This window comes from Trachurus trachurus (assembly GCF_905171665.1).
Source record: "Trachurus trachurus genome assembly, chromosome: 23".
NCBI classification, from domain to species: domain Eukaryota; kingdom Metazoa; phylum Chordata; class Actinopteri; order Carangiformes; family Carangidae; genus Trachurus; species Trachurus trachurus.
Window position 1 is genome coordinate 6,939,886 of NC_139912.1, and position 26,003 is coordinate 6,965,888.

General features: G+C 40.7%; 2 protein-coding genes across 2 annotated transcripts; both read right to left on the reverse strand.

Annotated features, from left to right (window-relative positions):
- Positions 1 to 165: 165 nt before the first annotated feature.
- On the reverse strand, positions 166 to 10,672 carry LOC311006522 (putative polypeptide N-acetylgalactosaminyltransferase 8; the record flags this gene model as incomplete). Its single annotated transcript, XM_083999369.1, has 11 exons — positions 166 to 330; positions 436 to 603; positions 1,357 to 1,452; positions 5,734 to 5,871; positions 5,976 to 6,161; positions 6,475 to 6,589; positions 6,881 to 7,078; positions 7,161 to 7,344; positions 8,109 to 8,275; positions 9,186 to 9,447; positions 10,462 to 10,672. 11 exons carry the CDS (start codon positions 10,670 to 10,672, stop codon positions 166 to 168), a joined length of 1,890 nt encoding a protein of 629 aa, XP_083855495.1.
- A 3,748-nt stretch (positions 10,673 to 14,420) lies between these two features.
- rad51ap1 (RAD51 associated protein 1) lies at positions 14,421 to 18,091 on the reverse strand (the record flags this gene model as incomplete). Its single annotated transcript, XM_083999464.1, has 9 exons — positions 17,940 to 18,091; positions 17,780 to 17,832; positions 17,462 to 17,600; positions 16,240 to 16,346; positions 16,050 to 16,139; positions 15,805 to 15,939; positions 15,518 to 15,706; positions 15,289 to 15,429; positions 14,421 to 14,542 (listed from the first exon to the last, which is right to left on the reverse strand). The coding sequence occupies exons 1-9, from the start codon at positions 17,954 to 17,956 to the stop codon at positions 14,421 to 14,423; spliced, it is 993 nt and encodes a 330-aa protein (XP_083855590.1). The 5' UTR covers positions 17,957 to 18,091.
- Between the last annotated feature and the right edge of the window lie 7,912 nt (positions 18,092 to 26,003).

Consider the following 26,003-nt stretch of genomic DNA (forward strand, 5'->3'; position numbering starts at 1 on the left):
AATAATAATAAAAAAAAAAAAACAATCACTTCATTGTGATCCTGTCACTCTTATTGTCCGGTGCAAAATGTAAACTCACCCAGAGATGATCATTTTGTTCACTTTTTCTGATCTCTGCTGCACTGCAGTTTTTTGGGGGGGTTTTGTACAGTCATGGCTCAGTTATTATAAACTCTTCTGCTCTGACCTGCCCGGCAGTCGCTCTTTGACCAGATATTGTATATTCCAGCTCTGACCACTGCATTGCTGAACGACAAGTTTGTACTGTTTGTTTTCGTCCATTGCCACCTCCAGACACCTCTTGGTCTCTCTGTTCTGGATCGGCCCGTCCTGCATGGGCACAAAAAACAAACAAACAAAAAAGCATTTTTGAAGACATCGATGGTCATCAATCATTCGACCAGATTTCTACCTTTAAAACTTTTAAATATTCACCTGTTTAAAGTCCCACAACATGTGGAACTTCTTCTGCTGGGCGACTTTACATTCGTACAGTCCTGGATAAACTCCAGAGCCGGTGTCCACCAGGCAGCGGTTACTGTTGTACTTGTGGGATTTGATTCCCCCGATGTAGATGTGTCCATTAGTGCGATAAAAACATCGCTGTAGCGGAGAAACACCAGTTAACCTCACTAATTATAATAATACTATTCACAATTTGTCTGCGTTAGTGTTGCCATATTGTATCTAAAGTCTGAAATGTGTTCAAATGTGTGGGAGAAATATTTGAAGTGTTGAAATTCTACAATCTACGGTGGCCCAGACAGCTCAACTGAAGACACAAATGTGCAGCAGATTTGTACAGGTGCAGCAGCATCTTCTCTCTCTTCCTTGTTATTTGAATATGGAAGTATATTACTGTATTGTACCATAACAGAAAAAAAAACATATTATGACCTGAGACGTTAATTGTAATAATGTTTTGACACTATTACGACACACAAACCTACCAGGTTTTTACAATATAATGATTTATAATGTAAAACAATTTCAGTTTGTATCATTATCACATTATAAAGTGAAACGTTGCATGTTTTTACAACATAATCAATAAATATATGTTGTAATAACTTGAAAATATATCCTTATAATATGAAAAACATATTAGAATAATAAACTTTCGGCATTATAGTAATGTATGATGCAAAATGCTTCTGTAACATTCTAACAGTTTTATTATACATAATACAGTATGATACCTGAAACATTTGCAGCAGCATGTTTGTTTACTTTTGCAGCGTGTTGAGCCTTCAAGGCCACCATAGATACACATACACTTGCACAATAATCCTGCTAATCCCTTCATTAAATCCACTTTTTGAAAAACATGTGACTGCAGCGCAGCAGTGAACGTACCTGAGGTGCGTAGAAGTGACATCCGTAGGTAATGGGAGTGTTCCCGGGCACCGGGCCCTGGTCGATGCAGAGATCTGGCTTCAGTGTGTTCCTCAGCTGCAAACACAGGCACAGACAGAAAAGAGATTAGATCTAGAAGAAAGAGAGTGACGACTCCTGACGCTGCAGCAGCCAAGGCCGCACTTTAAGAAAAGACATTTTATTTGTTTTATGTCGCATTTGAATTTATCCAGTTTTTTTTTTTTTTTTTTTTTTTGCATAAATAAACACATTTTGGTTCTTTAAAGGTTGAGTTTTCTGCCCAAAAATAAACACTAGACTTGTACAAATGAAATCCGTCTTAATCACCACTATGGGCTTCTAGTCCTGTGTGGTGGTGACTATGTCTGCAGCGCCCCCTCCCCTTGGCCTGTATTTTGGTCTTTTGCTTTGTTTTGTTGTGCATGAGGACGTTTCTGGGTGGAGAGCAAGAGAGTCTGTGTTTTCTCTCCAGCCAGTGATGGAGCTCAGGTGAAGCTACGTGCAGCAGAGTAGGAGGGGCTCAGGGCTGCTAGCAGCACTAGCTGACTAGCTAGCACGTCTCTCTCTCTCAGCAGCAGCAGTCAGAACCACATAGAAAAACTAGATAAAGTAGCATTTCCTGATGGAAATGCGTGTGAATGCTGAAAGCAGCTGAACGCTGTTGCAGAATTAGCAAATAGTGCAAGCAGTGATCACCATTCAAATGGTTGACCAAGATAGGTATCGAACCCACAACCTCATGGTCAGCAGACTTTCACTCTGCCTCTAGGCCACAGTGTACACACAGTCGCAGAGACTGTTGTCTGTTGATGAACTGCACTCTGTCTCACTCTGAAGTTAACGAGCCCAAAGCTGTAGTTCCAGTGCAAATCAATCTTAGTGCAGTGGTATAAACAAGAAACATGTTAACACAAACCAAGATTGAAAGAGGTAAAGAGAATAGGTGGTGGGGGCGCATATGCATTATCAAGTTTGATCATGTGACCAGACCAAGTGGTATTGGTTAAAGTTCAAAGTGGCTGACACACTTACAAGACTGCTCAGGTGGAATTTGAAGCTGTGACCTTGTGGTTGAATGGCAGGAACCTTATCCACTAGGCCATTCCAACACTTCCAATGAAGTAGAGGTTGAGACTTTGATGAATGTGAGATTTTTCAATGATGCTTAAAAAAGCATTATAAATGAGCCATTAGAAGTTTGTCTACAAATCAGAATTTGAATGAAGTCTCTAGCAGAAAGTACAACATGAATGAGGCAGGAATCGAACCCATGACCTCATGATCAATAAACCTTTACTCTGCCACTTCGCCACAGAGAGCACAGACATAAGCATGTTGCCATTGTAATGTGATGATGTGCTGCAAACGGTGGCAGAAGCAATTAATGCGTCTCTTAACGAACACCTATAACCAATTGAGGGTGGGGGAGGGGAGCAGAATTCAACATCACATAACAAGATTGCTCAGCCTGGATTCGAACTAGTGACCTTGGGGTGTTGGCAAGCGGCCACCTTACCAACTGGACTACAGACAGAGTTGTGGAGAAGATACAAAGTTGAGCTCCTTCTCCTGCTGCTGTGAAAAAAATGCATTGGGCTGAATGAGAGCAGAGAGCTCCCTGGCTGCATTTAAAAAATATTTTAAATTATTATCTAAGGGCGCTTTCACACCTGACCATTTGTTCCGAAACAGGGAGCGTTTACGTCATATATCGGTTCGTTTGGTCAGATGTGAACACAGCAATCGCGCTCGATGCGGAACAAAACAAGCGGGCCGAGATCGCTTGGGAGAGGCGGTCTCGGCTCGTTTCCATCCGAGCCCTGGAGCGGTTCGTTTGTAGTGAGAACGCAACCGACACATGTATCGGAACAAATTGACTGGTTACCTGGCAACCGGAGGAGGAGGACCACGGGCAACTGCCCCAAAAACATAATGGAGCATCAGCAGCGTGTCGTCTTGGCCTTTTCATAATGTACACAAAACAGGAAAGCCGGTGGCCAAAAGAAAAGAAAGACGCAAACTCAAGCCATGAGTCCACCAGCCTTTCCAAGCTGACCCGCGGCGATCAGCACCGGGCAGAGCTCCGCAAACAACCCCTATAACTAGTCATGCTACGGTGCCCGTTTACTAGAAGAAAAAAAGAGTCAAACTGTAGGGTGTGTTAGAGCAGTGGTTCTCAACCTTTTTGAGTCGCGACCCCCAATTTCACATGCACTGCTGTCCGCGACCCCCCGCCCCAACACACAAACATACACACGCCGGTGTGAACGCATGATGGATAAAGCGCAGCGCTGTCCGCGGTGGGTTTTTTTTTTTGCCTTTTTAGTTCTTGATCCCTGCACTGAAAAAAATAATTGGCTGCTGTAGTTTTGTCTCCATGGCCAATATTCCGACCTGGAGGTTTTCATCAGGGCAAAAGAACAAAACAAAGTGACGGAGTTTAAATAGATGCGGGTGGCGAGTTGATGCGGTGTCCACACACCCGGGCTGGTTTATGTGACATGCGGGGACCTGTCGGCGCAGGAGCGAGTGGAGCGTGGATGCAAGCCAATCTCCTTCAACCATGCACGGAAAAGGGGAATGACAAGACAAGTTTTTCTAATTTATTAAGAAACAATGCCCAGGTCAGCAATGCATGCCAAGAAACATGTCGTTCATTCGTCCCCTCCAGCCACATCAACTGGGGTCGGGAGGGACCCCAAGGTTGAGAATGGCTGTGTTAGAGGACAATTCATCTGACATAACTATGACACCTGAAACTGAAAACACAGCTTGACCAACACAACCTGACCACCCCTCTCCCTGTCTCTCTCTCTCTCTCTCTGTCTCTCTCTCTCTCACGGGCAGTGACACGCTCTGTCATTCATTCACGTGTCAGCACTGAGACAGCGGACAGCACGCTTGGTCACTAGCTAATAATAATAATAATAATAATAATAAATAATAATGTAGCCTATTAGACTACATTTGTAGCTATAGCACATTATAGGCATAGGCTACTCATACTTCAAGGTCTCGCCCCAGCCATAAACCAGTCAGCTTGGGCATTTTTTTAATTGAACTTCAACTAAATAGGCTACTCGTCTGCCCAAATATTAATACGAAATTGAACCTCCTCACTACTGCAAGTCAGCCCGCGGTTCATTGTTGCCATTGTTGCTGATCAGCTGATGGGGTGTTGTTAGGGCCGTTGCTACGGCGCTGTTCCACAGCGCAAAGCGCTGTACTGCTTTAGAATCATGCAATGTGAACACAAACGGCCCAGAAAAAAGAACGCAACAGTTGTATCGGTTTAGTTGCTGAATCGGAACAACTGCAGGTGTGAAAACGCCCTAAGTCTCTTTGCATTTTTGACCAGAATTTTAGCCAGAAGACAAGTGTGGCTACAAAACTGGAGAAAATAATTTGTCTAGAGTTTAATTTGCAGAAAAAGTTAAATATTTTAAAAAGTATAAATAGTTAAAAAGAGAAAAGTAATGCCGATAAAGTTCAAAAAAAGCTGCACGTTATGATATATGAATTGTTGAAATAGTACAAAGTATGAAGGACTAGAAGAAGACCGTAAAAAGGCGGAAGAAAATGGCCGAACAGAAGAACAATCGTGTAAATACAGTTTGAAGAGTGAAGCGCTGGAGCCACGGACGGACACCCGGACGGCACCAACAACTAAAGCCTTGATTAGTAACAAGTAAGAGGGCCGTTGTGGTGAGCTAGCTCGATGCTAACTACTGCTAGTGGTAGCGGTTAGCATCCGCCACTAACACCCTAGCTCTTCCCAGCTCACCACAACGGCCCTCCTGCTCGTTACAGCATAACACTGGAGGCTCCTGTTCACCAACAACAACCCTGTTATTTACAGTCATCCATACAGTCAGGAGCTGGAAAACAACTGAAAGAAACATTATATTTTATCCACACGTCTCTAAATTATTCCTTTTTCACACACATTTTTGATCATTTTGAGAGACAACAGTGATTGAATACGTTTATGTGCACATGCAAACACGCACCCACACAGGTTTTGGCCATAACCCAATTTTGTCTGCAAAACCCATATCTAGGCCTACTTAAATTACTAACACTGCAAGAAAAACTAGACCTACCCAAGGCCACTCCCTGAACAAGCCACTGAATATGTGTCATGTCTTGGCTCACAACTCAACCATGTGTGTACGTGCCAAACCTTGTTTACCAGCCAGTGTGGACTATACTCACCTGGGCTAAAAACAACTGAGGCTACACTATAAGGATGTGGTTTAGATACGTTTCACGGTAAAACGATGCACAAAGCATATCATGGATATGGTTTTAAAGTAAACTGGTTTTGGTGTTTAATAATGTGTGACGGCGACTCACAGCTCCGTAGCCGAGCAGGTCGTGCAGTGGGTCCAACATTGGGTACACGTTGTCCAGGTACCATTGGAAGGGCTTACACTTTAACTTCTCCCTCAGCTTCTTCCTCTCCGACACATCCCCGATGTCTATCCCATGATTCTGTGGGAGAGGAAGTGCACATGCGTTCGTTTACACACGTCTGTCATTGACCAAGTTGGAGTTTCTTCTGCGTCATAAGGATTCGCCCCCAATCTCGCCCTCACCTCCAGTGGAAGGTTCCAGTTGATGTTGACGTTGTATTTGTATTCGTCCATCCACACCTCCGCCACCCTCAGTGCATTACGCTGCACCATCACACTGTAGTCCGGCAGGTAGGGCTTCATTGCTCGCTCGATATGGGCAATTTTAGCGCAAGGTATGACCTCGATGCTGCCTCCACAGAGCCAGACCTGCAGCACAGACGTCGACCGGTTAGTGTACTGTAGAGACTGGCCAGTAACTAACATATTATATTTTCCATTCTTTGTCCTGAGGCTTCCCCAGGAAACATGAGATACAGGGAATGTTAACATCCTAGATGAGGTGATTTTAAATACCGGTACCTGTCATTCATATTTTAGTTGGTTGAAAAATAAACCTTGTGCAAACACAAGAAGAACAAACAAATACACCTAGGCCTGGAAACCAAAGGCCAGAGAGCAGCTCTCTGTTATCTAGACTAGATAAAGCCCTGACTGTTAAGTAAGTAAAAAGATTTTTTACCCGGATGCCGAGCTCCACATTTTCACCGCCATATATTTTCATCCCGCCGTCGAGGCTGCCGATCTCTCCGAAGAACTTGCGGTCAGCCACAAGGATCCCCATGATGGACGGAGTCCTGGTGACACAGTTTTGAAAACTCTCATTTTTACATAAGCTCCATGTTGACCTCTGAACCTCACTTGAACTCACAGGATGTGACTTTTTTTTTTTTTTTACAAAAATTAAAAAGTTTAGATTTTTTTCTCAAAAAGTAAATAAAAAAAACTCAGAATTCTGAGATTGAAGTCAGAACTCACTTTTTTCTCTACAGTGGCCCTAATCCGAGCACATACGCTTTTTGTTTTGTTTGCTGAGGTTGTTAGAGATGGTTTGACAGAAGTGACCGACTCTTAACACTTGGACTCACTTGCCGGGTTGAGACTCGTCCTTTAACTCGTACCACTCGGGTCTGAAGGACTCGTACATGCACCACAGCGCCCAGTCGAAGGCGTGGGCCGCCGTGATGTAGGGAGTCAGCGTCAGGTCGTCGAAGTTGACCTTATCGAACACCGGCGTGAGTATCACGGTGCGATCCTCTTTGATACGAGCCAAGAGCGGCTCTGCCCTGCATGCACATACACACACACAGATGAGATGGTTCAACTCATGGAAAAACAAAACAACAACTCAGAAGCACCTGAACGCACCACTGCACGTGGACCTCGATGTGAGCGTCCAAGATGGCCACCACGTCCCCGACGGCGACCTTCCACCCCGACAGTCGGGCCTGCGTGAGGCCGAGCTGCTCAGAGTGCTGCACCTTCTTCACCAGGCCGGGCCGCTCCTCGTTGATCAGAGAGATGTACTCGTCCAGTTTCTCCTTCAGATCCTCTGCAAAGAGACAAGACGTCAGTGATGACGTCATATGAAGTGCAGCTTTAAAACCTCCGTCATCATCACTACAGATTTGCACTCCTCTATTTGCTTATATTTCCTTTTATTGTTGCGATTATCTGTTTCTATGACTTTATTATGTTTTATTGCTTTTCCGGCTTCATTTTATTGCACTAGGTTATTCAGCTGTTCTTATCTGTTTCTTACAGCTTTTACCTCTATTTGTTTTTATTCTCTTTATCTCAGTCTGTGCTTACGCCTCTTTATATTATTCCTATGTCCTTTAATTGTATACATCATTGTACATCTTTCTGTGTTCCTCCTGGTTTTGAAGTTTATTTTCGTGTGTTTTTGTTTTTTATCATAGCACTTATCAAGGTGCTGTATAAGATAGATGAGGTATTATTATCTGATTATATTACATAAATAAAGTTTAGTTTTTTTTACTCTTGCAACGTAATTCCAATTAAACACAATGTAGTGTTTCCATTTCACTTTTTCTTTTGTGCATCAAAGCCCTCCCACTTTAATTATTTTAATAAACTAATAAAATGTGGGGAAAAATCCAGGGTGGACTGTAAAGAGGCTTTAATACCAAACAGTATCATCAGGATCAGTTCCCACACTGTAATTACAGGGACTATTATTGATTATGTATTTAAGAGATCATTCAATCATTATATTATATCAGAAAACCCAATCCTGATATGTGAGATACTGCCACAGGTGCACAAAGATATGACAGGTGAACTTCGACCCACCGTTGCTGCTGTGATCGTCCACCAGGATGATTTCCTTCAGCAGTCGGGCCGGCGTCTTGTCTATGATGCTGCGAATGGCCCGTTTGATGATGGAGAGAGCTTCGTTCAGGTAGATCAACACGACGCTGATGGATGGCAGATCGTCTGGGTACTTCTTCTCAGCACACCTGTGAGGAGGAAACTTTGGTTTTTACAATGGGAAAATGTTTAATGAAAGTCTAACATGTCCTTTCCATTTACGTAAGTGATACGTATGAAGCAACAAGAGAAAGATCGTAAGTTATGAAACAGTTGAAGAAATTAACTTGATTTAATTCATTTGCTTGTCAATCAGACAAAGGAGAGGTTGTTTTTTTCATACCTCAACCACCTGTCCCCTGTCCGATATACAGTATAAGAAAACCACGCTAGCTGAAGAAATCACTGAAGCAGTGCTGAAAAAGCTGAAAGGTAGAACATGTAAGCTGAACGATGAATGACTTTACTGTAAAAGGTCTAAAAATAGAAGAAATGTTAAAAAGGTAGAGGTAAAAGTTGAAAAACCTGCATGTTTAAATGTTTAGGAGTTTGAAAAGCTGCAAGAAATTAGAAACTAACAGCTGAAGAAAATTACAGTAATGAAAAACGCTGAATGTAGCTGAAGATTTAAAGCAGAACTTGATAGATAGATAGATAGATAGATAGATAGATAGATAGATAGATAGATAGATAGATAGATAGATAGATAGATAGATAGATAGATAGATAGATAGATAGATAGATAGATAGATAGATAGATAGATAGATAGATAGATAGATAGATAGATAGATGACTTTCATTGTTTCTTTGCACCATTTGAACTTCTCCATCACACTCCTATCCTATTTTTTTTTATCTTTATCTTCCCTGTTCACTTTCATTGACGCCCTTTTTTTTTTCTTTTATCAGTGTGTGTGTTTCTATTAAAGCACTGTCTGTGAGTCACATTCTTTCCTTTTATGTGGCTCAGTTAAAGCAGCAGATATATTCATACTTTGAATTTGTTCCTTTGTTACGACTGGTGTTTGGTTCTGGCCCAGGTCAGGTCAGGTTATTACCTGGGGGGTCTGGTGTCGGGGATCTCCCTGTTGAGGGGGAGTCTGTCGCTGAGGAAGGCGTTGTATCCGTATCTCTGGAACAACTCCTCCGCCTCCTTCTGCTCCTCCTCTGACAGCTCGCCCCCCCACGTCTTGAACAAATACGAGTTGGGGAACAGTTTCCTCACCACTTTCCTCTCCTTCTTCACCTCTGGGTTCTGCTGAGCCACCGCCGCTGCCACCACAACCGGCTCCTTCTGCTCTATCCTATTCATCAGATTGACTAACAAGACACAAGACACAGTTTGATTTATGCTTCATGCAAATGAAACGAGAGGTGAACCAACTGTCTCGCTCCTGTAATTTGATAACAGCAAATATTTGCCAGGTTTTGTCGTGGTCAGTCGTGCACAAGACTAAATCAACATTTGTTTGAACAGCCCAGAGTACAGAGCGGTGAAAGAGCTGATGCCTTTAAAATGACTTCACTTGCTGTGCTAACAATAGGTTTGTGATTTGCTTTTAAAACCTGTAAAAAAAAAAAAAAAAATTGGTAACACTTTATTTTAAGGGGTCCTTGTTCCTGTGTATCTACCTAATTAATTACAGTGTAACTACCTATGTAACCGTATGTAATAACATGTACTTACATTGTAAATACATAGTGTATTTTGGTGTACTTACAGGTCCTTGTTACACTTGTAATAAGAAATGCTTGTGCAAAGAGAGAGGCCACTTTGGCATTTCTTATTACAAGTGTAACAAGGACCTGTAAGTACACCAAAATACACTATGTATTTACAATGTAAGTACATGTTATTACATACAGTTACATAGGTAATTACACTGTAATTAATTACAGGAACAAGGACCCCTTAAAATAAAGTGTTACCAAATATTTTAAAAAGAGTTGAAATTTGATACAAAAAAGAGGGTTTTTTCAGCAGAAAATGCAACTATTGATAAATGGTTTTCATAAAAAAATAATTGGAAAATAATCAGAAAGACTGATTGAAAGTTAAACTGCAGCTTTAAACGTGTATGAATCTAAATGTCAATTATTTGTTGACGTATAAGAAACTTTAAAAAAAAACTAATTCTCTTTTAAAAAAGAAAAAAATGTTGCTTTTCAAACATATTTATCACAGTTTCAGCCTTTTCTTTAACCAGTAAATCATCATAAATCAATCAACACATTATTTATATTATTCATTAATAATATAATTGAAGAACTCCCCATTTTAATCAGATAGGGTTAACCCTGTATTTAAAAATAAATAAAAACTCTTGGACTCACGCAGACGGTTCATGTCGGCCTCCATCTTCTCCATCCTCTTGATCATCCCCAGCCCCCTGAGGGAGTCGTTGTGGTGGGCCCTCTGGAGCCTCTCTGCGTGGGTGTGGACCTCCCTCTTAATGGAGCCCAGGTACAAGAGGGCCGAGGCCACGACCACGACCAGGAGTGATCCTCTGACCCAGCCGGACCTCATCCTGGAGCACCTCTTCATGTCAGCGGTCCGAGTCTGAACTCACGCTTTGACAGAGCAAAGAGGAGGAGGAGGAGGAGGAGGTGCCCACTACCTTTTAGCTCAGGTGCTCTCTCGCTCTCTCTCTTTCCATCCACTCTCCCCCTCACACACTTACATAAACAAACACACTCACACACACACACACCTGTAGCTACACACAGTTAGGAACCGGCTGAGTTCACTTTCATTTCTCCCCATCACATTTCACTTGGGGACCCACATGTTTGTCATCAACACCTGGGGGAGATGTGTCGTTTCTCTTCTCTTCTCTTCTCTCCTTTTGCTTTTGCTTTTGTTTGTGTCCTATAGATAAGATGTACAATTAAATATGTCTTTTATAAAGAAGCATTTTATGGAGCTAATTTATTCCCTCATTCTGGGAAAGGTGTGTTTTGTTTAGTGCCGGGTTATGAGTATGATTATTTAGTTGTTACTGTAAATTTTTGTACTGTCTCTATATTGTTTTTTGGTTGTAACCTTGTGTTCCTGTTCAAATAGAAAACATTTGGTCCCAAAAAAATGAAAAGAACACAGAAGTGCTGCAGGTAACAGGAACAGGAACAGGAGGGATAGGAGATATTGAGCCACCCTGCCAACACGCAGCATGACACGTATGCATGCCTATTTATACAGGGATTTAGTGAAGGAGCTGGAAACATAAAAATGGCCCAGTGGCTGGAAGGCCACACCCCACTGAAGTCAACCTGACCTGGAAATTTGGCTCACAAATCCAGCTGAATAAAAAAGACGACTCTCCCTCTAAACTGTAGATTCAACTGTCGCCAAACGTCCTGGCGTGGATCACCACTGGGAGCAAACTTATCAAAAGTTATACAAAACGGTCAGTAAACTTGACAGGGAATAAGTGTTATATTTGGTTGTTAATTACTTAATATGTGAACTATCACATCTGGTTCACAGGAGCTCACCTGTGCATGTTTGATTAATGAACACCTGGAGTGCAATTTTGATCAAGTGGACGTGGATGTGATTAATCATATTTGCTTATGATTCCTGGATATATGCAAATATAAATTCAAACCATTAACCATCTCTAGGAAGTTAAAAAAAAAAAAAGTAAACATCTACATAATAATTCAGATATAACTTCAAAAGTGTCTTATTGAATTGTTTTAAAGCAGTAATTGCAGTAATCTTTGGTGAACTTCAATGTAAATTACATTCAAATGATCCTCTTCAAAAGCCGATTAATGATATCATTAGATGTCAATTAATTTGATTTCATTAATCTGATCTTTTTTCTTTTTTTCAGGGAATTTCAGTCAAATATTGGCTTTACACTTTGATAAACAGGATTTGACAGAAGTTTTAAACAAATGTCCAATAAATGTATAATAAAATTACATTTTATTGGTTGTTTCGTTAAGTTTAAATAAAGTTTACAGAATAATTAAACAGCTGTGAAGTGAGTGAGCCATAGTTATAATGTGTGCCAATGCAATTAATTAATTTTCTAATTCTTTATGATTTAATAGAGTACATAGAAGCATAGGTGCATCAGGTTTTCATTTGCATACGTTGCATCTCATTAAGATCTTTGTTTCGTAGATAAATGATCTATAACATCAACTATTTGTGAACCAAACACACAGTTTATCATCATTACACAAACTGCTCATCAGACTCATACCTGTGAAACAAAGAGCAAAGGTGTTTTTCCCATAGTCCATTGAACCTCACACGTTCCCGTCCAGTGTCCCAAAACCGTAGTCAAACGTTGGTGCCATTTTTTTGCGTCTAAAATTAACAATGAGTTAAACTATAATAATATTGATAAACAGCAGCTATTTTTGGTCGTCCATCAGTGTGGTCATGTGCTGCTTTTTTTTCAGATTTCTTCAAACAGAACAATTAATTGGTCATGAGTTGAGTTTGGCAGATGGTTTGGTGAATGTTCTGGAAACCACCAGACGATGAGGAGGAGGAAGATTGAAGAAGACGACGCCTCGTCCTTGTGTGACCGTGTGGGGAGTTTACATAATCCTTTTGTCCTTTTATAGATTATGAATAACCCACGTTTTTTACTGCTGTCCTTCGGCTTTTGTCTCTTGACATTTGTTTAAAGTTTATTACAAAAGCTGCAAAAACCAAACGTCACGTCATTGTTGAATATGTTTTTGGACTTTCAGTTTCCAGAAAAGACAAAATCTAATTATCTGTCATTGGGATCTGCAGAATTGAGACTGACATTATTAATTATGTGTTGACATGATGGAAAATGAACTAAACAAATCAGGAAAATAACTGATTTAATCATTAATAAAAATGACTGTCAGTTGGAACTGAACTTTAATACGTGTAGATATGAAAACCAGCAGATCCATTTCTTTTTTAAACTTGAATTCAAAGACGATATGGCTATGTTTTTAGCATTTTAGTTTTAAAAAAAAGTGCTTTTTGTGCAAGAATTATTATTAACTAAAGCTAAATCTGCATCTTCCTTTACTCTGTGATGCCCCTATGGAAATTAGTTATATTAACTTTGAATTTTTATCCTATGTCAAGCTCCAGTTTAATTAATGTTGTTGATTTTTAATTATGTCTGTATTTCTTGTATGACCAGACATTATTTTGGGTTTCCCTTCTTTCCATGTTTTCCATTACTTCATCAATCAATAAGAAGTATAATACAAAAAGTTGGGACTGGTCATAAGTGAATTAATATTTTGACATCCTCCACTTTACACCCATACGACAAACAGGATCCTGCATCCTATCTGGCGCATCATACACCACATGTCTGTCCTATGATAACTTCACCACTACAGATCAATCAGATCTTATCTGGCGCAGCAGAGCACAAAGTTTGTCTTTCCAGATAAGATTTAGTGATGGGAATATTTCATATATTTAGATTTCGAAAGCAGCCCATAAAACTTCAGGAGATGAATCAATCATGGTTTCAGCAGCTGTAGTTATCACACGGGATATTAAAATCTTTCACTTTTTACTGCTCTCACATTCAGCAGAGAGACAAAGGGTCCATTAAATGAACTGTTTGACAACTGTTGACTTTCTTGACAAGAGTTTGATGAGAAGATCTGTCTCATTCTCAGGTAATAAGCACATAATATCCAATTTGTTTAATGATAAAAAAAAAAAAATTAAAAGCACAATTTTGAAATCATCATTTTTCAAATTTACAGGGGGCTTTTATTTTGAAAACTTAAAAGTTAAACAACTTTAGTGGCCAATTCTATTCACCAGTCTATGATAATGACATCTAAGTTCATACCCATATCAAATGTATATAAAACCTCCTGTTGAGGAGACACAGCATAGAAAATTAAAACTGTCTTCAAATTTTATTTTACATTCATATATATGTACACAATATACAATTTGCAGACTATTGGAAAAATGGTGGAAAAGTTCAGGATGACAAAGAAGACGAGTTAAATAAGACATATGATATGAAAAATGGCACAATTTGAAAATCTTCACACAATTCCTGTGCTGCAAAAATGAATATATTAACTGATGGTTTATGTCGTTAGTGTCTAAAGAAAACACTGGTTGTCTATCACTGTTCTCTGACCTGTACTGATATGAAATGATAGATTTGTGACCAAAGCTGACAGGGTCACATGACACAACACCGTGCTGGGGATCACTTGGTATTTGCGGACTAGAAATCAAGGAAATTAGAATAAGAAGAAGAAACGTTTTAAAAAGATGAGGAAGCTAAAAGGTTGAGAACAGGAAGTTAATGACTCGCCACACTGGGGTGAAGAGGTTTGACTCGGACACGTCGAGACAGTCCGAGTCTCAGACCCTGACCTGGAGACTTCACGGCTGAACTGGAGGTCGGACTTTTACCGATGAGACCTGGGAGAGAAAAAAGGTATAAGTTTACTATACAGTTTCAGAATATTAAAAACTTGCCTAATAACATGTGCACGGACTATTCTGAGGTGTTGGAAGGAACCACAAGCTCCCACACTGAGTATGTGGAAAACACAGATGATGGGGACTGTGGCATGCGAGAAGATGTTGGGGAGATTAAATTGTGAAAATGATATGATAAAAGAAAATGGGATAGTTTTGGTAGACAGATGTGTTAATTTGCCTGCCTTGCCTACTACTTACTTACCTGCCTGTCTTATTTTTAGTTAAAGCAGAAGTAAGCGGAATATTTGTGTTAATATAAGTCTTAAATAGTTATATCTTCAGACAGCAATCACTTATATAGAGTGTTTGGTCTGAAACACGGGTCTGTCAGTCACTCTGCTCTGCTGTAAGCCGAGGAGAAAACTTTCCTTGTATCCTACAACCTTTATCCAATGAGGAGAGAGAACGGCATAAAGGGGCGGCCCTCTCTGTGTGTGCAGCCAAGGGATGCGCGTGAATGTGGTGACGTAGGGAAGAGGGCGGGGACTGCTAACTTTTTTTTTTACTACTATTACTATTTTTGACCTCCATTCTGTCTGTTTTGTTTGATGTTCGTTTGTCTGTTGCAATAATGAAAATATAATAAAAACTTTGAATTATAAAAAAGAGTTTACTGACACATACAGGTTGATACTGCAGTACAGTTGTGTGTGTGTGTGTGTGTGTTCGCTCCTCTACTGCACCTGGTGGGTTCCACTTGGGTATTCTGCCCCCTGCTGGACTGATGGATACTGCAGGTTTAGATGCAGGAGGTGTGCAGGAGGACACTGGTCTCTTGGCTGCAGCTTTAGCCGGCGGTGGACTTCGCACCGGTGTGGAAACTGCTGCGAAACAAAACAGATGTCACGATAACTCATCCGATCTGTCTGTGAGCACAGCCCAGTTTGTCTTAGACGATTCACGAGGACACACCTGCTGCCTGCGATTTGGACTGTGACGTCTTTGCCGGTGGCTTTTGTTTCTTTGGGGCCGGAGGTGATTTGGTTTTCTCAGTCTTGGCGACTTTCTTAAACAAAACTTTGGTTTTGCTGACGTTCTTCACGGTGAATTCCTCGTCTTCACTCTCGTCCGGTTCACTAAAATCTTCGTCGCTCTCAGAATCTGGGATGACATTGTTGTTATTTTAACGGTGCATAAATAACAAAATAGTAAAGAAACAGAAACTATTTTTAAGAAGGGATTAAAAAGAAGGTGATAACCTGGTGTTAGTTTGGGTCGATAGTCATCATCTTCTTCCTTCAGCTTATTCCTCTGCTCCTCGGAGGTGTTAGCTGCAGCTTTTTTCTGTCTGGATGGAGCAGGTGACGGTTTCTCTGAGGTGATATCCTCCAGACCTGACCCAAAACAAAACAAGACAAATTGTAACAGCTTCAGAAACTTCTCATAGTGTGCAACCCAAACTGTGTAGCATGACAAAAAAAAAGAAAAGAAAAAAGAAATGTACCGAGAACTGCTCCGTCCACACTGCAGTTCGAGATGTGCAGCGAAGACGGATCTGTGTTTTCATCTGTGGGAAGAAGAATCACCACATCTCCTAGAAAAAATAATTTAAAAGAAATGTTGAAAACAAAAACGTACACAATTACTTTGGCATTTTAAAAAAAACACACACACACACACACTCAGCAGCGTACCCCTACTGGTGGGCGACTGGTTGTTTATCCCGTCTGCTTTATTGAGTAAGGAAAGCGTAATGGCTGCCTCTAGATCTCGTTCTAACAGCTTCTCATCCAATGGTCGTCTACAGGAAAGGAGAAGAAGAGGAAGAAGAAGAAAATAAATCAATGAAGATTAGATTGATGTTAAACTGTGTTGTGAGCATGTTAGGTCCTCTTCAATTTCCATTTGCATCCTTTACCAGTACCAGCAAACTCCCACCTTGTCATATGATTCTTCATGAGACCAGGATGTTAAATGTTTTTCTATTTTAGGGACGGGACTAATTATCCTGAATACATATATTACTATGATTGTTTTATGCATATATATGTGTTTATGTATGTGTGCGTATGTGTATGTGTATATATATGTGTGTATGTGTATGTGTGCATGTGAGTGTGTATATGTATGTATATGTATATGTACAACTTATTATTGTCATTATTATTTTGATTAACAGTATATAAATAGTAGTAAATAATAGTCCTTTTGGACATGGCAGGCAATTTTCTTTTAGAGATGATGATTGCCAATATGCACTTATCTGATTTTTTTTTATTTTTGTTATTTGGTTTGTTTTTGTTTTTATTAGCCTATGACATGTTCAATAAAGAATCGAAATGAAATGTTAAACAGTAATTATATACCAAGTACACAACAGTCAAAAGACTCGAATCTCATATTACGGACTGGCTACATTATTATACTGTTTACACATTCAAGTGCCTGTGTGATGTGAAATATTAACTGGTTGTATTTATTTGCTGAAAATAAAAGTGTCACACTTCCTTTGAAGAGTTAAGGGAGTTGTTGTAACATTACTCCTGGCCTTCAGCATGTTTACTGTGTAAACTTTTGTTTCCCCCTGTTATTCTGACCTGATACAGATCATTATCATCTTAAGTCATGTTTGCTGACGCCTTTCATTAACTGCACTGTAACATTATTCTGTTATTTTATATCTTTTTTTACTATGTTTTAGTTGTTCTATCTCCCTTACTGTTTCACTTCTTTTTATACCTGTTTTAATTCTTTCTCTTGTCTGTTTTTAAATAATGTTTGCTTTTTATGTTCTCATTTTTGCTAATATGTAAAGCACCTTGAGTTGTCTTGTTGCGGAAATGTGCTATACAAATAAACTTGCCTTTGCCTTTAAGTCACTTTATCATATACAACACAGTCTGCTCATTCATTCACCTGTTCTTCTGGCTCACTGTGGACTGTGAGTTGGTGTCTTGACTGGAGGACTTGCTTGATGGTTTCTTGGGCTCCTGTCGTTTCACATCCTCCCTGGGCTTTTTGCTTGGCGGAGCCTTCACAGAGGCAAAGTCATCATCTGCCACAACATGCAGACAGAACATGTATATTAGTGATGAGAGAAGACAGGGTCTGTTTATGTGTGTAACCATGGCTAGGATGAGTTTACATAACCTTGTCAGAAAGAAAAAAGAAAGTTAAAAAGACTTTACAGATCAAAACAAGACCATAGGACAAATATAAAGAGGCTTAACTCACCATCATCATCATCAAAGTCCTTGGGCTCACGGTAATTCACAGTTTTCGTCTTCCTGTGTGTCCACAACGAAAACAACGTGTTAGCATTCACCACACACGGACAACAGCGAGTACACTATCTGGTACCATGAATTAAGGCAGAAACAAAAGGTTTACAAACCTCGGGGGTCGGTCCATAGTTTTCTGAATTGAAGAGGCGATATCACTTGTTTTATCCAGGTAAAAACACACTCACACGTTAACGTTACCTCAGCTGCCACATCAACACGTAGCTACTGTAACTTACGGCTGCTGTGTTTTGGTTGATAGCCGCAGATGCTAACCTAGCTGCAGTTGTCCATAGTTATAAAAACGTATACGTGCCCGACTTTTCGGCGAGTTAAATATATAGTTTAACGAACTAATACGTTAAACTGTTAATAAACTTATCGTTCCTTTGGTTACACAACAGTCAACAGAGACACTTCCCACCCCCGGTGCTTTCAATCAGCCCGCCTGAACCGAGCGGAAGTGACGCTTTGTTGACGAGTTTGACGAACACGGGCAGCACATTCGCTTCAAAAGATGAAGTCGTTACATACGGTATGTAATAATCCGTAATAATTAAATTAAATTAAATTATATATGTTTTTTAGTCCTTTAAAAATGTTAATGAATATCACAATAAACATTTGAAGTGCGAAACTTTAAAACTGGCCTGAACATTTGTGTCGAATCTGCGGGGCGTTAGCTAAAGACAGACTGTAAGTTAGACCATATGAGACTGAGGTTTAGCTTAATGAATAAACGGCTTAAATGTCGTTAGCTAAAATGTCCAGAAAGCCGTATTTATGTGTATATTGGGTCTGTATATTTATTTTTTGTTCATAATGTTATCCTTATCAACATTAATGTTGCTGTATTGTGGCTGTGAATAGGTCAACCAGGGCCGGCTCAACATGTTTTGAGGCCCAAAGCAAACCTAACGGGAATCAGGACCCAGAGGTGAGTAGCCTCAATGATCTGATAATACAGATACTGTGAATTTTAATATAAATATTAGTGCTAACAAAGGGGCAATTTTGAATTTTATTGTAAAGTAAGTACATTTTAGTTTTGAGTAACTTTAACTTTGAGTTAGGGAACTTCTATCTATCTATCTATCTATCTATCTATCTATCTATCTATCTATCTATCTATCTATCTATCTATCTATCTATTATCCATCCACAATTCTGTAAGGAGATATATTATAATCAAATACATCTCTGAATATATGAAGATATTTAGCCTATGTCCAATATGCCTATGTAAAATATGTAGATTTTTCTCTTTATTACTTATTTGTTCAGTTATTTCTGTATTTCCAATTTTCTGCCTCTGCATGTGGAAATAAACATATTTCTTGCATCTCTGACACATTTATGTTTGCAAGGATGCAGTAAACTCACTCTACATGATGCACCTCATTTTCAAAATGTATCCTCCAGCAAAAAAACATTTGATCACGTATGAGTTCTACTCTGGGTACCATATACCATATAAACATTATCTTATTAACATTTAAGATGATGGAAAAGTTTTTAAAACATTTCTGTTCTTCAATTTGCAGGCCACTGTGGTGTCACTATGTGAGCTCAGTCTTGCAGCCCGGCAGTCCAGCAGATGGCAGCAGGAGTCTGAAGCTCCGGGGCCTCAGATTAGAGAGGTACGAGAGTCTGACCTGCTGATTGACATGAACCTGACATGTCCTCAGCCGCCCAGACGCCCACACTCAGGGCGGAGGCAATCACAGCTCCCTCTGAAGTGCAGTGAAAGGGGAAATCGCTCCGTTTTTACTGCACTTCTAAGAGAGCAACAGCCATCTCGAGGGTTGTCATTTTCCAGTTTGTGAGTGGGTGGCAGTCGGCTGCGGTTTGTCACACATTGGACCTGGAGGAGACGTTCATGGATGTGAGATGGTCGGTGTCCTTGTACCCAGACAAGGGAGGAAGACATGCAGCTGTGGGGCCAAACGGCTCTGTGGTCACACATTCCTAAACTCCTCCAGCGCTGCCTACAGCCATGACCAAAATATCAGATCCAGTCATGCAAACACTGCGGTCACAACATCACGCTTTTCATTCACACATACAGATGTTTATATCATGTCCCCTGACGATATTGCAGGAGCTGTGGTAATAGCAGGTGACTTTTAAACCACCTGATCAATCACAAACCTACCTACACTATGTTTACGGTAATCATGAGGTAGCAGGCTCATTTATCCGGCTCTTTCCATATATACATTTCATTTTAACTGCAGGAAGTGACTTAGACTTTTGTTGCTGGAGTGAAAATTGCACCACCTCCGCTCCTATGCTATATGTTCCCAAACAAAGTCTCGTGACCACTGGTGGAGAACAGAATGTAGTGCAAAGGACTAAAAGTAGAAATACCCTCATAGATTATGACTCTTGTCGATGTCCTGTACAGAAAGTTCTGTGCTCAGGACATTTAGATATATAAGATGTTAAATGTGCCTGCATTTCTAAATAAATGGTCAAAATTAAAGCAGAAGTAAGCGATCCGGTCGTTTTGGGTAATGCTGCGTTCCAGGCAGGCTTTTGAAACTGTAAATTACAGCTTCAAGTCACGACTTACGACTTTGTAGCGTTCCAGGCAACCCACTCATGTTTTTCCGACCTGTTTTACCTGTGAAAGTCACTATAACGGCCACTCGTAACGTCCGACCCGTGAACTCGTACCAGATCGAACTGGTACGACTTCACAGGTCGGAAAAACACGAGTTACGGGTTGCCTTGAACGCACCATAACGTCTTGTCAGCCGATGGAGTTAGCAGCCCCTCCCTCGTCATGGATCTATTGGTCCTCGTCCCTACGTCACCACATTCACGCGCATCCCTTCGCTGCACACACAGAGAGGACCGCCCCTTCATGCCGTTCTCTCTCCTCATTGGATAAAACTTGTAGGATACGAGAAAAGTTTTCTCCTCGGCTCAGAGCAGAGTAGAGTGACTGAGAGACCCGTGTTTCGGTCCAAACACTCTATGTAAGTGATTGCTGTCGGAAGATATAACTATTAAAGACTTATATTAACACAAAAATATTGTGCTTCTTACTTCTGCTTTAAATAAGCAATCCTGAATTTATCATCATAAGAATATAATAAGAAAATGAATGCCATTTAAACATACCTTTATCTGTAATTTAATAACTAGTTTGAGTTTGTGACATAGTTATATTAATTACTGTGTAATGCACATAGAAATTCCCAGGCCACATGGACATCAGACACACCAAATCCACAATTAATGCAGTTAACATACACAGAACAATGCATATGCATGCATCAAGAAAAAATTAGCAACAGGTACCATTTAACACTGCAAACAAAGAACTGTCTCCTCTCAAACAAAGGATCCCTCCTTAAAACATAACACTAAATCATGTAACTCTGTAGAAATCAAGGACATTTTACTGAAAAAAAAAAAGCATCTCATAATATACAGAAACAAAAAAACTTTCTCATTTTATCTATCTGTTTCTATAGCTGATGGGAATGCAACTGAACGTCACACAAATCACACACTTGCACTGCAAAAACTCAAAATCTATCCAAGAATATTTGTCTCATTTCTAGTCAAAACTAATCTCTTTCTATTTAAAATAAGACTCATCGTCTAAAAATTAACTTGTTTTTAGACAGTTTTTACTTGTTTCAAACTAATTTTCACTTGAAATAAGTAGAAGAATCTGCCAGTGAGAGCAGGTTTTTTGTGCTTGTAATAAGAAAGAAAAACTTGCTCCACTATCAGATTTTTCTACTTAATTCAAGTGAAAATATGCTTGAAAAAAGTAAAAAGGTGTCTAAAAACAAGCTACTTTTTATGTGATGAGTCTATGAGTGATGAGTAATGAGATTTGTTTTGACTACAAATTTCATTGTGACTAAAAATAAGTCAAATATTCTAGATTTTGAGTTTTTGCAGTGTGTCTTTTGTGCCCTTTTTTGCTGCCTTGCATGAAACACATATATCTATATAATATTATGCAAGGAAACATAACTGAAAATGCTTGTTTTTAAAATGACATAAACAAAATGTACAACTTTTGTTAACACATGTTATTTGAACAAATTATATAAGTGTACTGGATAACAGGCTGAAAAACCCATAACTGTGACTTCAGTATTACCAGACTATTTTGGAATTAGACATGCAGCTGGATGTGCTAGTTGGCAGTGGAGAGGTCATCATTGGTCTTAATTTGAGCTTGTTAGTTGGAAGTGGTCAGGAGGCAGCTTTCACCCTCAACCACTGATGTGAATGCCATCATTATGTCGTGTACAGCATCTCAGAGTGGTAGTTTGTGTGGGGCTCGCTCGGTCCAGCGCCGGTCGCCTTGTATGGTTGTTCCGCAGGCGGAGACTGCTGTGTTGTTATTTACATTCCACATAGGAGGAGGGAAAAATAGATTTCCTTCTTTGAGATATTTTAGGAAAGATACAAAATAATTTTCATGTTTTGTACGAATGAGCATGCAAGACTCCTGGTGATGTAATAAAAGTTTATTTGTCCCATCTTGCTGTTCATAAACTGTGTTTTTAAGCTGCAGACTGGAGGTATTTTTAGCTCCTTGTAGAGACAAAATGCTCTGTCAGTGTCAAAAAAAAAATCACTGGTAGGTGGCAGCAGTTATTTACAAGCCTCAAACTAAATACAGCTTGATGAGCTCCTAAGTTTTTCGGATATCCGGCGTTGCAGTTGTGTCAGTGTGGCGTTGTTATTGTAACCTAGAAATGGCCTTGCGTCAGAAGCCTTCAGACATGGACCAGTGGCAACCACAGCACAGCCACAGCAGCCGCGGCTTCAGCCGGCGAACCAGAGTGGGCAGACAGATCTGTCAATCAGTGGCTTCCGGAGTTTGTTTTCTGAGACCTCGTCTTCTTAAGTGCATGCTTTCGTGGACGTTTTTTTTGTTGGGAGTACAAAACGCGGCGGCCACGAAGCTAATTGTAAGGCCGGAGAGGAGCAATCACAAAGAGGTTTTAGGGAAGTGTGGGCTTGCGACTGCACATATGCTTTTCAGGAAGACACGGAAAAATGATTTAACTTGTGAATATGACTTTTGTTTTTTCTTGTTTGGCATCTTGCAGGTGAGAGCAGGAGGTTTTGGCTTGTGACCCCTCAAAATGAGGCAAAATATGACCTCTTTGATCACAGTTTGTGCTGCATTCACATCTTATGGCATCAAGATAGGAGTTACCCATTAAATCTGGGGTCTATCTGTCTGTTCTGAATCAGTGGAGTACTCTTGGTCCCAGTTTAGGAGGCACTGTGCTGCAGCAGAACTCACATTTCCTGCACAAAGAGTTGCACAAAAGCCAAATAAGAAAAAAACATTAAGGCTTCTTTTTTTTTTACAAATAACTATGTGCTGAATCATCATGACTAGACGTTGCTTGCGGTGTAATTGGCAATATCAGGTCCCGGATTAGGAATCTGCAGTATGATTATATGTGTTGACAAGACAGCAGGGATATAAACAGCATCAAAGGACGGGCAATAATTCAGTGCTGCCACTTTTACACTGTGACACCATTCAAAATAGCATCTGTAAGGCAGCATTGTTTCCTGCACTCCAGCGTGGCACTTGAAGGGCACCCGGGGAGCAGTCTCATTAGGGTGACCTTTTACCAGAGAGGTCACAGGCAAAACGGACACAAGCACATGAGACCCACGCTGACTTAGGTCTCCTCATGCCTGGGATACGCTGCACTCACTGCTGCCTCTTTTGTTGATAGATCGGCTGGATCAGATTCTCTGTTGTGCATTTTCCATTAAGTACACTGCTCCCCCGAGCTGCACAAAACACACACAGCCATCTATAACAACCGATAAGTGTCTCACACACTCACTGGAGCAGAGTCATGTTGGTCTAAATAAGTTAAAGAAAATACTTCCACATTAAAACCACCAGGAAGAGATTTGTGTATGAGCCAAGCTGAACTACTGAGGGAACTCACTGTAATCTATTGTAGTGGCTCAGCGCGCCATTAGTCATCAAATAATGGTTGGAGGTTATTGTATTTTATTATGATATTCCACTGAGAGACACCATCTGCAATGCAGGGGATGACACAGTTTTCTTTACTATGTTTAGCCGAGCACGTGGACAGAACGTTACGCATCTGATGAAGCCCTGCATGTGCCTTTGCAAAAAATGCTTAGTCACTAAATATGTAAGCCCCCCACGCTATGCCGAGAGTCCCCCTCCTAAAAAATCTACTTCTCATAAGTTGCATTCAAAGTAAAGTGACATTGATCCCAGTCAAACCACGTCCCATGCCGTTGTCCCAATGCTGCAATGCAGTGTGAGTTATCATCCCCCTTCAGAGAGGCGCTGGGTGTCTTTCCAGCTTTTTGACAGCAGAGGGCGACGTCCACATGTCAGAGCAAGAGGGATGGGGTGCTGTTAAAAGTGCGGCTTTAAAAATTAAATTCCCAGTTCCAGCCGGACCTTTACCGGTTGAGTCGTCATCATTTCATGGTACAATGCTGAGCTCAACCCCCCTGATTACAGTGAAGCTGCTGCTGCTGCTGCTGCTACGCATTCATCATGGCACTGACGTCGGAGAGCATGATCAGACAGGCTTTAAACTAATCATCAATCTAATTCGATTGTCTAATCCATGAATTTGAAGTCTCCAGAACTGTCCGTCTCCTGTTGTGTAAGGACAATACAGATACAGAGCTACCGTACCTTGCATTGTTCTCCGGGTACGATCATAGTTTAGTTTTGTTGTGATGCCGTTGTGTGATAGAAGTTTTTGCCCAGCCACTGCCAAATATTTCTAATTAAAGTAAATGGTCGGTATAATAATATGTGAAATACAACCTGTGAAACTAAGTATATAAATAAATCAATGCCCCATCAGATCCGGTAACCCCTCCTCCCCCGTGCCCCAAATCCTAATAATAGGCCTTTGAGATGCAATGAATTCCTAAAATCCTCTAATCTGCCAATATATGCTAACGTAATTATTTATGTTCTCATGGCTCTCGGTACACTGGCCTCCCCTGTCATTCCTCACATGCCCACCAGCCACCAGTACTGAGTTTCCCAGCTCAGCTCATCACACAGCTGCTGCTTTTTCTCAATCAGGTAGCCGCCGCTCTCTGCCAGGTCATCCGTGGTGTTTCAACCTTTACCGTTTGACAGCTCTTACCTGTGAAGACCGCGGCCTGCTCGACTTTTGACCTAGTAAAGACACTTGTTCTGCCACTTGCAACCAGCTCTGCAACACTAGATCTGTATGGACATTGATATAGATTGGTTTCCCCAATACAAGGTGGTTGTTCGAGGGTAAATTTAAAGTAATGATCTAATCCGCACGCCTTTTTTCTTGTTGGCTATATTAGGTCTGTGTTGCATGAGACATTATAAAGGTATTGGTTGTCGCTTTTATTCCACTAGCTAGTCCTCTTTTCCAATTTTGGTGAGGCTTCCCAGGCCGTTGGGAGTGTTTCCGTGAAAGGCAGCTCGATCTGAAGTCCCGATCGAGATCGCGAAAGCCCTAACTTGACAACAAGAGGATTAGTTGGACAATGTTCATTTGCGAAAAGCCTTGAATCGCACCACACCCCAAAAATCAGGCCTGAAATCATCTAAGGGTGTAGCCAGAATAATGTGCTGACAAAACTGCTGATGCATTTGGGTGGCCTCCATGAAGCCTTCATCAGTCCATTAGGTGAAAATAAAACTGAAACAAACACACAGCACCCTTCTGAAGTTCACTGCAGGAGGTGCTCTCCTGTTTCCCTCAATGATACTAATAGTACTATAGATATACTACAGTTGGGTCTAACGTAATCATAGACGATGCTATCTGCACCTTTTGAGTCACTTCCCTAGAGTTTGTTTGTTGACGCCTGGGTACACCAGACTGGACGCTGATTCTTCTAGATCATTCTTGAATATCATTATTAGTTGCTCTCCAGGACAGGCAACGGGCCAAAACCTTTGATCAACTCCTTGAGGGTTTAGATTTCATCCAGCGGGGGCCGTGACAAAAATAAATGATCTGATCTTTGTTGTGCTGGCAGCAGGACAGCAGCTCTGTCCAGGATGACTCACTCTCTCAGCGGTGAGCCATTCCTGACGCTCTCCTCTACCCATCAGCCAAATTGCCTTGATCCTCCTCTCATTGCCGCCTCTCGCCCGCCCCTCGCGCTCCCTCGCT